Source organism: Montipora foliosa, chromosome 7 (genome assembly GCF_036669935.1).
Source record: "Montipora foliosa isolate CH-2021 chromosome 7, ASM3666993v2, whole genome shotgun sequence".
Lineage (NCBI taxonomy): Eukaryota > Metazoa > Cnidaria > Anthozoa > Scleractinia > Acroporidae > Montipora > Montipora foliosa.
This window is the reverse complement of record NC_090875.1, coordinates 32574610-32587752: the sequence shown is the minus strand read 5'-3', so window position 1 is coordinate 32587752 and position 13143 is coordinate 32574610. Positions and strand designations below refer to the sequence as shown.

The window sequence follows — 13143 nt, the reverse complement described above, 5'->3', positions numbered from 1 at the left end:
GACACCTTTATTTAAAGCAGGAAACTGTCTATTGTCGATTTTACTTTCTACCCTTACCAAATTTAAAATCTTCATTAAAAGCCTTATTATCATAGGGACACTTAAACGATAGAACTCGAATTCCTACCTTCAGCTGTTCACCAGTCGCATACTTAGCAGCCCACTGTAAACAAAGCATAAATTTGTAATCTAATAGAGTGCACTGGAGGTTCGTGCGGGAGGTCGCGGGCTCGAACCCGGCCTGACACACTGGTCTTTTAAATAACTAAGGAGAAAGTACTCCCTTTGGTAACTCATTCTGCAAATGGAGACGGACTATGCATGAATTCAAACAGAATGACCACCCACGCAAACAAAGTACTAATTCTAACAGTTACGACAGATTTACCACTGCTCTTCTTTACTTGTGGTAGGCGGACAGGAATGACCGCCTACCATAACTGTAACTGAAAAACTTTTAACTTAAAGGGGCTATGTCACGTTATTTTAGAGTGCTTCGGGGAAATCTTTAGTTAATTACGAGTTTAAAACTCGAAAATAGTAATGTGGAATCCCTTTACTGATAAAATGACCGTTACATCAGAAACGGGATGGATCTGAACAAAAGCGCTCTTTATCCAGGCGATTTAACAACAACAACAACAACAGTTTATTTGAACCACACGTAAATAGGGATACACAAAATAAGTAATAGACTTAAGAAAGGTACAATGCCCTCTAGAAAATAACTAAGAAGCTAATCTAGCTGGGAGGCAGGATAAATAACTTTACGTCTAAAGGAAAAAGGTCGATTCAGGGAGGCACAAATATAATGATAAAAGATAAGCAAACAAAAAGGACGACAACAGAAAAAAAGAAAATGGATGGACACAAATGGATTTGTCATAAACTTGAAAAAGGTCGGGCCTACTTTTTTCGAGATTACCCAAATGTAATCCGTTTCAATCTTGTCCATTTTTGTCCATCCATGCTTCTCTTTTCTTTTGCAGCATTTTTTTAATGTTGTTCACAGTTTTAAGTTATTGCAATGTTTCATTCTAGTTTTTGTGCATTTTGGGAACCATGAAATTACGTCATTTTTCGTGACATAGCTCCGTTAAGGGACTTTCTTTTCACGTACCCCCCACATTCCTGAATACTCTTCATTTCCACGACCTGCTTCTGTCTTCTGATCCGCAATAGACTGTCAAATTGTAAAGTTAACAATGATGATGAAATGTTGGTTTCTGATGAAAGTGGGAAACCGGAGTACCCATAGAAAAACCTCTTTGAGCAGAGTAAATAATTAAAGAACCAACAAACTCGACGCACGTGTGACTTTTAGCCACATGGGTACAGTGTGTTTTAAAAAGTGTTCGAAGTGCTTTTTACACATGATTCGGTTTTGTTCTGCTACGCAAAATGATCAGTTCAAAAATCGCGCACCACCTGCAAGGCCAAGAGATGAAACCAGTGCAAATTGCACGTGACTTAATTTCACTTGTTTTCCAGCACATGGCTTTTGCTGTATGAATTTAGTTTTCGTTCCAATTGGCTCATTTGATCGTCTGAGCATGCCATTCTGGCCACTGTTAAATTAACTACTTTGGTTTTGGTCTTACACTATGCTATTAAAAATCGCTTCATGTAGATCACACTTTCTTACCTTCCTATCGCTATCCACAATCACTTCCCTCGCCACTTGAATTTCATCCAGGAGAGATGGTCTTCTCTTTCCAGAGATTTGCTTCTTTATCTTGCGGCACTTTTCCTTAGCCTGTTCCATCTTTTCCTCGTCATTCCACTTTGGATTAATCACTGAGCAGGCAGCTTGTACCTCTTCAGAAAAGGATTTCCGTCGATTGTCCCTCCTCTTGGGCTTCTGTCCTGGATTAGAAGCGTCCTTCCTGATTTTGTGGCGGCGTTTGAAAGCATTACCCTCAAATTCTTTGTACTTTGCGTGACCATCGATGACACTTTTTGCAACCAGCAAGCTTGCAATAAGGGAGTCTCTCTTTTGCGAAGTCTGTCTTTTTATAACCTTTCTCCTCTCCGCATTCCTGGGGTCCCGTTTCTTGTCGTCCTCAATAATCTTGTCTCTTGACCTGCCGCTTTTCTTTCTCCGTCCTGTGCTGAATTTGGATTGGATATGAATCGTGTCACGACCAGACCGAGGCTGTTCATAAACCACTGTGGTTGGACCTGGTGATAAAAGGGGATGAGCGATTATAATTGACGTTAAGATTAAGAATGTTGTTACCTATTCTCAAATGTAAGCGCGAGTTTTTACAATGATGATAATGGTGTTATTGGTAATGGTGGTGATAGCTATAGAGTGGTGATGATGATGGTGGTGGTGGTCGAATCATGGTGGTGATGACGCTTGTGAAACTGTTGACAATAATGATGGTGATGATGATGGTGGTGGTTGTAGCTGTCATGGCGGTAACGATGTTGTTGATGATGATGATGGTGGTGGTGGTGGTGGTGGTGCTGGTGGCATTATTTGTAATGGTGATAATGATGTTGCTGATGATGCTTGTGAAGCTGATGACAATAAAATTGAAGGGATGATAATGATGATGATGATGATGATGGTAGTGGTGGTGGTGGTAGTTGTCATAGTGGTAATGATAGTGTTGATGATGATGATGATAGTGCTGGTGGTGCTGGTGGTGGTAGTTGTAATGGTGATAATGATAGTGTTGATGTTGTTGATGATGATGATGATGATGATGATGATGATGATGATGATGATGAAGATGATTACGATGTCGATGGTGTTGATGCTGATGGTGGAGGTGGTGGCAAGCATTTTTGAACAATTCTCTCCCGTACTCGTCAAAACTACTACGTGACAAGACCAAATGTAAGGTTTTGACGATAACGTGGACAAACTACAGCGAATCTTTCAGTCTGACTCTTTACTTCAAATTCGTCTGTTCCAATCCAGTTTTAGGACACTTCGCCCATATTGTATAATATAAACAAGATGGAACAATCATGAAGTACTTAGAATAGCTCAAACTTATATTTTGAAGTGATATTTTCGTCGCCGTAGCTGTCGTGGTTTCTTAAACTCTGTGATGTTGACGATGACGAGGAGGGTGGTCGTATTGACAACAAAAAGAAGACTTATCACTGTGAGGATAAATATAATCACGGTGGTAGCGGTGCTTGTTGTGGTGGAGGTTATGGTGATAATTTGTGATACAAAGGTTTCAAATTTCACCTGGGTCTTGATAAATAACTGGCCTCTCCGAGGGTTCATTGCTGTCTACTCGGATGCTGGTCAAACCATCGTAGTACTGTCCACTTTCCAAGTCCTTTGCGCCGCTTTGCATGTAATAATCAAAGTACCTTCGTATTGGCCTGTTGAAATAATTTGAAGACGGTCTTAATACAATGTTTACCGTCCATTAGATTTAAGTGCTATAGCAGGCGCGTTTGGTTCAAAGATCGGATATTTTACCGAAAGGCCGTTCTCAGATTGAAAAAATGTAATTGTAATCCAATTTTTCTGCAGAAGACGGTCTAGTACATTGGTCAATGATAGTAGTGCGTGTACTATCTAAGAGATACAATCCACTAGTAAAGGTTACGCCGAAATCAAATATATGTCTCTCGAAAAGCGTTGAAACTTATGTAACTTAAAGTAATGTTTCCGCTACTCCCGGGAAGGTTGTTGTCCCACTAATAGAAACGCGTGTGGAAAAATGATTGATAAGGTTCCGCACTTCATTCGGACTTTTTAAAGTTAGGTTTATTACGACTAATAAACCTCTTTTTTATGATGATGCTATTTAACTTACCAAACTGCAAACAGGAAGATAAGACCGAGGATCAAAACGAGCATGGTTCCTCCAAAGACGAAGACAAGACTTAATGTTGTTACCGCGTCGTGCTCAACCGTCCCTTCTCTGCTGCGGTACAAACCATTGTTTTGACCAAAAGCATGAGCCATGGCAAACATGTTCCAGCGGACGTCGGAAGGAGGCATTGAAAATCCAACTTCCCTGTTTATGTTAAAGTCTCCATGAAAATGTTTGTGAGACCTTTTTTCATGGTCTGAAGTATCTCGCTTTTTTCTTGAAGATGAACCATATGCTTCTTCGTCACCGTTCTCTTTCTTTCCATCAACGGGATCAGGAACACTTCTGAAATCTCTATTTACTAGTGCCGATTCTGTAAATGTTTGTATCTGCTCGTCCGAAAAGAGATCCGCTCGTTGCCCGTCACGTTCCACAAAAGAGGTTGCCATTCCATCGCCATTTCTCTTTTCTGTGAAGAAAGTCTCAGTCGTGGGCTCTTCAAGTGCCACTTGTACCATCTCATCATGTTCTGGTGGATCACTTGTAGGCTCTTCATATAGCGATTCCATTAAGTTCAGTTCCGTGTCGGATCTGGAGATAGATCTAGTGCCTGAATATTCTGGCGCAGATCTTTTCTGTCGTGAATGGTGGTCGTTTGCCTTGTAGTCTTCACCTTCATCCTCCTCTTCTTCAACATTCGCTTCTAAGATGTTTTCAGTTGGTAAATTCTCTGTTTCTGACTGCTCCCGAATGTCAAAGCCTCTTTCCTCTCCATCGCCAGTGGTTAACTCTTCTCTTGAATCCTTTGGCCTCTTGTCAAAATCTTGACCCTTTTTCCATTGTGGATTCTTCAAGTTTCCATTTATCTCCCATTCGTGGTGATGTGGTTCTCCTTCTTTTTCCGTAACGGCCTTTTCGACCTCATCAGCTTTGGAAAGTGTGCCGCCTGGATACCAATCATCAGTTGGAAGTTCCTTTATCAACTGTTGTCCAGATCCCCAGTCCTTCGCTTCAACCTCGTCATCCCAATATTCCTTGTCCACAAATTCATCCTTGCCATCAACATATCCTTCTTCATCGACCTTCGGATTTGCAGGGTCCAAAGCTGGCATTCCCTGTGGTACAGTGTCCGTATTTTCGGAACCTGTGACACGTTCATTGGAGTAAGTTTCATGAAGTGGTCTTTGACTTTCCATCGGTTCCTTCACTGGTTCATACTTCTCAAATTCGGAGTTTTCCACCTCTGGTAATTTCGAATATTGTGGTGTCCCGATGTTCTCGCGCAAAGTAACTCCCTGATTTAGATTTCCACTCCTTCGCGGAGAATTAGCTTTGCTTTCTCCTTTGGCTACCACGGTGCTTTCTTGTTCTGCCTCTTCGGGAAGAAATGAGGCTGTAGCTTTGCCACTGTCTTCCCATGCTAGGGTGTTATGAGCACCTGTGGAGCAGGAGCATTTTGCAAAATGTAAACCGGTGATAGAACTTTCCATCACTGTAAGATGTAACATTTGCTTAAGCTGGATAAAGCAACAATTAACTCATGTGACCAGATTATGCATTTCAAGCATATAATGACTTATTAGAAAACAGTTTGAAACCGAGAATATCATTCCTTGACATGGTTGGATCGTCCGGATGACAGACTAGCCGTTGATATTTGTAATTTTCGCCCCTGTCGGCATTTCCCTCCTCAGCTATCTAAAGTGGACCACATCGTGCAGCTATCGAAAGTGGACCACATCGTGCGAGCTTTGCAAATTTTCAAGCTATCTCTAAGAAAGTGCAGACCGTGAAATATTGGAAATTGTTGCATTTACAGCTTCATTTATGATTAACACTGTAAGCACAACGAGTCGAGACGGGAGGGGAGGGGGGTGGTTAAGTACGTTGGAAAAATGGAGAACTGACCATACTATCGCAGATTTCAGAAAGAAAAATATACGACAAAACAGAAAGCCGACTTTTTTTGAGTTGATTCACTTGCTTAACAATCTGGAACGATTTTTAAAACCGCTCTTTCTTAAAGATCTTTTGAAAAACTTAAGAGGTCGTTTCGCTATCGCCAAGGTGTTGTAAGGACAGGTGGATTTGAAAAGAATTTGTAAATCCGTTCCCTTTATACCTAATCAGGAGAGATGGAGGCTGGTTTTCTCGCGAGGCCGCGAGAAGCATAAGTACAACCAGTGACACCCACGCATTAACTTGCCGTTAATTAGTGTCTTTTTCCTGTTAAAAGGATCCAATCCTTATAATCAACAGGCTAGAGGTAGTAACTGGCTATTTAGTCAAACTTCAAAACACTGAAAGACGTATTTGCATCAATGAAGACAAAAAGTAATGCTGTAGTTTTGTTGCCAATAACCCTTGAAGCGCACTGAAGCTACTCTTTTCTTTTTACATCCAAGGATGGAAATGGATTGAAACTGCCTTTTTTCAAGTTCGGAGACATCCTCAGAAAGTCGCCAAAACTTAAATACGATTATCTCTTTGTGCCATGAACATATCTCATTCCTTTGTGGTGACTTGTCAGGAATATTGTACCCATGAGCCAAAGTACTACATGAAATCAGCAAAATTCACCTTTACAGTGCCCCATTAAGTACCTTACTCGTGTGTAAGTTTTTTTTTGTCGCTAGTGAACACCATTCTATGCGCATGTGGCTCTTTTGCAGGACCATTGGTTGACAGACGGAACAAGGTGTCTTAAGTTGTCAAATTTGGTTTGTATTGAGACAAATCATTCTATTTAAAACCCGCTCCAGTTCAACTTCAATAGTACTTCCGGGGTGACTTCAAAAAACATGAACACAAAGGAACATACACGAGAGGCAACTGTCCATAAACATTACGGAGCTGCGTCCAATGGCAATCCAATTAGACCAGAAGGTCTTAAGAGCTTTGTGGTACACTTACCGTGTAGCAATCCCTTTTTGGGAATTCGCAGATTCTTCTCTGCGGCCCTCTTGGGGTGTTTGTGAGTACTTATCTCACTGACTGTTGGGTCTTGCCCAACGAAATAACCTGCATTCGCCTCTGTCTTCTGAGGCGATTCAGGAAAAGTAACTTCCCTGTGGTGTCCAGCTGGTAAGGAATCACCTGCATGGGAAAAACAAGCAAACAACTAGTTCGCCATTTGAAAGCTATGTTTTTTTTTTTGTTTTTGTTTTTTTATCTCTGATGAAAAAGTATCTTTTCGATCATCTAGAACATACATTTTAACAAAAGGTATCATGGATTTCACGGCATAAGGGTGGCCTCTAATTGAGGGGCGGGTAATAACTGGCTTTACATCACTAACCTTGGTGATTAGTTGTAAAGTTTTACACCACTTGCTTAACCATTTAATGAAGAAAGGTCTTATTAAAGATAAGCTTCATCAGCACGTGCTCGCTCGCGTTTTTGCGCGCATAGCACTGACTATATATACATACATTTGCTTTGCGATGATTGGGTTATTTGGTTGCTTGTGTCATTTCCAATGTTCCGTTTTTCCTTGTTTTATATACATAACCTTTTTAGTTTTTTCAGAGTTTGAAACTAGTTTACAGACAAAAACCCGTTTTAGTCCAACTTACCAGGTAGAAATCCCTTTTTGGGAATTCGCAGACTCTTCTCTGCTGCCCTCTTGGGGTCTTTGTGAGAATTTTTCTCACTGCTTGCTGGGTCTTGCCCAACGAAATAACCTGAATTCGCCTCACTCTTCTGAGGTGATTCAGGAAAAGTAACCTCCCTGTGGTGTCCAGTTGGTAAGGAACCACCTGGGAATAAACAATAGACACGAATTCAACGAGGCTGTTTTTGTCGGAAAAAGATTCTACCGCTTCAAAGGATTCTAGAGAGTGAAACAATATTCCTTAAGTTAACACGGACAAATTAGATTTCGTTGCCAGTGAAACTGAAGTATTTGAACAGCATAAATTTTCAAATTTGAAAGCAACTAGTTTCCCATTTGAACGCAATGTTTGCTTTTTATCTCTGGATCACTGGACCAAGTATAAAAGGGTGTAATAAAAAGTATCATGAATTGCATTGCATACGGGTAGCCTTTCATGGACGGGTTAAAAATGTGATTTCACATCATTGAGCATGGAGATTGGCTGTAAATTCTTAAGCCACATGATCCTTGACTTCATTAAGAATTTCTCGCGTAATCTCGTACCCAGATCTCACTCTGCCAGTGACAGAGTGAGATCTGGGTACGAGATTATTGCTCGCGAGCTTTTTTCTGTGCATAGCATTGACCACATTTGCTTTGCGATGATTGGCTTATTTGGTTGCTTGTGTTACGATGGTCCTTATTTCAAATACAAGAGGAACCTTTTTCCGTTCTTTTAGAGTTGAAACTAGTTTACTGAAAAATAAAGCGTTTTCACCCAACTTACCGGGAACCAATACCTCATTGTGAACTCGCAGATTCTTTTCTGCGGTCATCTCTGGGTCATTGTGAGAATCTGTCTCACTACTGGTTGGGTCTTTCCCAACGAAATGTTCTGTAGCAGCCTCAGACCTCTGAGGTGATACAGTAAACGTAACTCCTTCCCTGCGGTGTCCTATTGGCAAGGAATCACCTGAAAAAGACAACATGTTCGAATTCTTAAGAGCTGTTTGCAAGGAATGGGAAATATAGCACCATGCATGGTTTGAACGCAGAAATTTCGGACAAACACAAGTTTGCACCGTGGAGGGAGTTGATTTTCCAGGAAGTAGACAGTTTTATGGACCTTTGAGACCAAAGAAGTTTGGAGACCGATTTCCAAGAAAGTCTAGGAAAAGTGAGCTATAGATTGGTGGCTGGTAATCTAGATTGATGTTTTTCAATTCAACAAAACAACGCTTCTTTTTTGTTAACTTTTCAAATCATGTTACATACACGACAGTGGATTAAAAATGCATACAAAAGCTAGCCACTCAAAGTAACTTTAAAGCTAAACTAGTTGGGTTACACAACGAAAAATCCAAAAGGGAATTAATTTACGGAAACTTTGTTTATCTTTCAAATCGTTGCATGTGCATGCTGGAGAAGAAAAGCTGTCATTTCAGTAACATAGAAAATAAAATATAATCTGCCGCAAAGTTCGTTTTCGAATTGTTTTACCACAACGACCAAGCTCCAATTACAGTATCTCCTGTACAAGGGCTACCAATTCTCTCCACGAATTCTCAGTTTTCACATGACGTCACGACCGCCATGTTGGTGCCCCTAAACAAAGAAAAGGCGGCCATGTTGGTGCCCCGACCAAATCCTCCGGGAATTTAACTCTATTATTATGCAAACGCTTCCTTTTGTTTTCGTTGAAAAACATGGCTGTTGATCAAGTGAGTGAAAACCAGCAATAGTATGTCAGTTCGCTTCACTTTGATATTAACGTAAGTGCGACGTTGAGCACATTATAACCTGCATTGCGTATGAGTAGTTCATTATTTGACAACAGCCTCAAAGGTATTAACATTCTTATGTAGTGCTATAATACTTTGTGGTAGACTGCTCTAAGCCCTGATCATGATAGAACTTTGTATAAAACTCAGTTTGTGTAAATTTGTTCTCTCACTGTGGGTTCTATAACGTGGGCAATGTTTGAATCAAGGGTCGCCAAAAACCAACAAGGAGAAGCCGGGCCATGTCACGCGTGACTGCTTATGCAATGTTTTTCAGGGAACTAACTAATTTTCGTAGAAACGGTTATTCTAAAAGTAGATTCATTTGTGACCGTACTTGGGATCACAACCATGCCGTAAGAACACTCTTATCTAATTCACTCTTGCCGAAGAGACTTCAAAGTGAAATCATTTTCGGTGTGACTGCAACTTTCTCCTCAGGTATTAAATACCCTGAGGGTTTGGTGCGGCTGTTGTGGAATCCACTAACTTCAGCCCTGTCGTCTGATGCTTTACCAAATCAGCGAACGGGTTGGTTGTTCTGCAGCGTGTCTTGCAACGCCGTTGAGAAGCATCGAAAAGGGAAAAATCGTGGTGATACACTTTGCACAAAAACTAAAATTTGAATCTCTTTTGTGTAACTGTTTCCGGAAGTGTCACGTATCCTACAACGTGCAATAGCTACTATTTTGCTCTTTACAAAGTTTGTGACTTTGTTTAACGTTTCGTTAATCTTGTCTTGCAAAAACATTGTCATCACGCATGGCGCACAAAACAGCGCTCAGCAAACGAGCATTTTGAAAGTTTTTGAAAAAGATTAAGGAAAAGCTCTTTACAAACCTTGAGAAAGGAATGTCAACGCAACCGCGACCAAAAATATCCGTAAACCTCTCATGTTTTATCCAACGTGAAACTTTGACATCTTCAAATGACTTCGAAAACTTCCTGGATAAAGTGAATGATTAATGTTACATCATAATGCATATTATCAAAGGCCAGGAAGCGCGCGAGGAGCGCGCGCGTGTTTTCTGCATACTCTAAAGAATACACCTGGCTCCAGTTGTTGAAACGATAGATAGCGCTATTCACCGGATAAATCACTATCCAGTGATTAAACACTAGCAAAACCAATTGATTTATCCAGTGGATAGTGATTTATCCGGCGGACAGCGCTATCTATCGTTTCAACAACTGGCGCCGGAAGTTTTCAAGAATTGAACGCCATTTAGAGAATTTTCGGGTTTTTCAACGTAGACAAAGCTGGTTAGCATGTAGACTGCGAGAAGTCTCTCTTTTGCTCGAAAATCCGCCAAGAGAACGTCTGTCATGATGGCAAATATCTCCATTTCACTCAAGAAAGCGGTTTTCGTTATACATTTTCATTGAAACTTTCTGGCAAAATCTTTGTCCTTGTAATTGACAAAACATTCCGGAAGTCGGTGGAATTTGATTTAAAACCTCGAAAATCCGCTGAGAGAAAGTGATATCCGACATGATCCGAGGGGCAAAGCCGCGAGCGCGACGGATCGATTTTCGTGAGAGATATTTGCCATCATGACAGACGTTAACGGCCTTTATGGCCAATATTGGAAAGCTTGGTGGAAAACGGCTTTTGTAATGGCACCTCGGCCCCAAGTGCAGTTCCTAGAATTATAGATATCGAATAGGCCATTTCTGGCAAGTTCATGTCTGCTTTCAAAGCGAGTCTAAGTGCGAAGTTTTTCTTATGAAAATTATTTTTCATTCATACTAAGTAGAACTAATTACAATCATGAAAACTTCGCACTTATACTCAAATGGCCTATTCAATTAAGTATGAATTAATTACTGGAAATGTATTTTGTTGTTGTATATAGTTATTGTAGGCTAAGGATTTTATTGTTGTAATTTTAAAGAATATTGTATGTTTTAATTAGGATAGTGCCCCGGTTAGTAGGCCTATTACAGGCTAGCTAGAAGATTGACACTGAAATAAAGTTATTATTATTATTTATATAATTATTTTTATTTGTTAATTTTTAATTTTTAATTATTTATTATTTATTTTTTTTGGACAGAAGCAAATGAAAATGTAGATAAAGGTTGTTTACCATTTTACGACAAAAATCCGGAAATTTCGGTTGGAATGTAAATGGTAAGACTATTTTGGTCTTCCCAAACGGAATATTTCCGGAGAAAACCGGATTTCTTGAAAGGTAGTCCAAAATTCCCAAACGGAAAACGTGTTTACCATTTGCAAACCCCCATGATTTTGCCTCCCTTCAGACTCTCTCGGTAACCTTGAACGGATTTTGTACTACGAAAATCACCGAACTGTGGAATGGGCTCAAATTTTTATATCGTCGCCACACCCACTTTTTGTTGCTGCCCCGCCTATTTTAGTCGAAGTATTACTTTGGTACTAAAAGTAACAAACTGAGCCTTACCTGGGTGGCAGACCGTAGTTTTGTCAACCGCAAATTTCTTTATTCCCCTGGGTCCCGACATGACTGCATTGACTCAAGCTTTCTTAGACCTTTTTGCAGATACGGCGGCCATTTTGATTTCTATTGTTTCGAAAGACATTATGGGATGTTCAGGGAGCAAATTAATATGCATTTGCCCCCTGGGCACCCCATAATAGCTATTTGAAACAATAGAAATCAAAATGGCCGCCGTATCTGCAAAAATGTCTATGGAGTTAACATGCAAATAAACTTTGTTCTCGTAGGATGTTGTGCTTCGAATATTTTGTGGCTGCACTTACTGAAGCCAGTGAAATTTCATTATTACCATCTGAGAGAAAACAGTCGTGTCGGGAGACCCACGGGAATAAAAAAAATTGCGGTTGACAAACTACGGGAACAAATTTTATTTGCATAATTAATGTTAATTCCTTGGCGGCTTGATAAATACAGTTACGAGCCTACTACGTACAAGGGCTATTAACTAATAAAAGCGGCATGAATGCGTAAAAGTTTGTTTACTACGGCTTTCATTCTCGCATCTTTCAACGCTTTCGCTCCGCGAATGTGTTTTTGCAGTTTGTCAAAACGAAGGAGGCGTGACTGTGATTGGACGTGACTCCGACAGTGCAGTAATGTCGGGACCGGTTGACAAAACTACGGTTTGACACCCCGGTAAGGCTCATTTTGTTACTTTCGACGAAAATGGGCGGGGCAGCAACAAAAAGTGGGTGTGGCGACGATATAAAACTTTGTGCCCATTCCACAGTTCGGTGATTTTCGTAGTAAATGGTACACGCCGATCCAAACTAAATTTCCCATTCGAGAGTTTTTGCTTACCATTTGAACAAACCTAGTACCAACCGGTTTCTGCTTGTAAATGGTAAACAACCAAAGTGTTCAGGAAGAACTTCCTCCAGCTCCAGCGAGGAAACACCTTTTGTCTCCTGTCTCCTCGCGGTTTAGCGAAAACGCGCGTGGAATGTTAACGAAGTGGCTTATTTGGATCAGCGGCGAAAAGCGCGGGCCACTCAAGCAAAGATGTCTTCTGCGAAACCGTCTCAAGCTGGTAAGTGCTTCTAAAAATATTGACCCCAACAAATGCTTCTATACGATATCACACTGTTTAATGCTTAATTTTGATTTTGTTTGCACTATTGTCCTCTTTTGACTTGTCTGTGATCGGTTTTCGTATCGATGAAGTGGAAAGATGAGCGGTCGATCGAATACACTACTAAGTGTTCGCTCGACTTAATTCATTTGAATTTCTTTGTGTAACAAGTAAGTGTTGATAGTTTATTTTTAGCGCTGGGCTTAAAGTGTTTTGATTTGCTGGTGACGTTCGGTCGGGTTAATTTATAGGGAATAGTCTGCTGTCAGGCCATAAGCCCGGCCTAGGGCGATCTTTCCATTTATGCCTAATGCGGAAAGTTGTGAAATCGAAAAGCAAACGTGCCACACACGTGGCACTGGCGGTTGCCCTGGAGCTCAATCTGTTTATTTACGTGCGGTGGACGCCTAGATGCGGCCTT

At 40.7% G+C, this 13143-nt stretch overlaps 1 protein-coding gene across 1 annotated transcript in view; it reads left to right on the top strand.

Moving 5' to 3' along the window:
• The first annotated feature begins 12634 nt into the window (after positions 1-12634).
• Positions 12635-13143, top strand: part of LOC138010734 (UDP-galactose translocator-like) — a 14841-nt gene continuing 14332 nt past the window's right edge. The window contains exon 1 of the mRNA XM_068857706.1: positions 12635-12680. Coding sequence (XP_068713807.1) covers positions 12653-12680 — 28 coding nt within the window. The 5' untranslated portion in view covers positions 12635-12652. The remainder of the gene's footprint in view (positions 12681-13143) is intronic.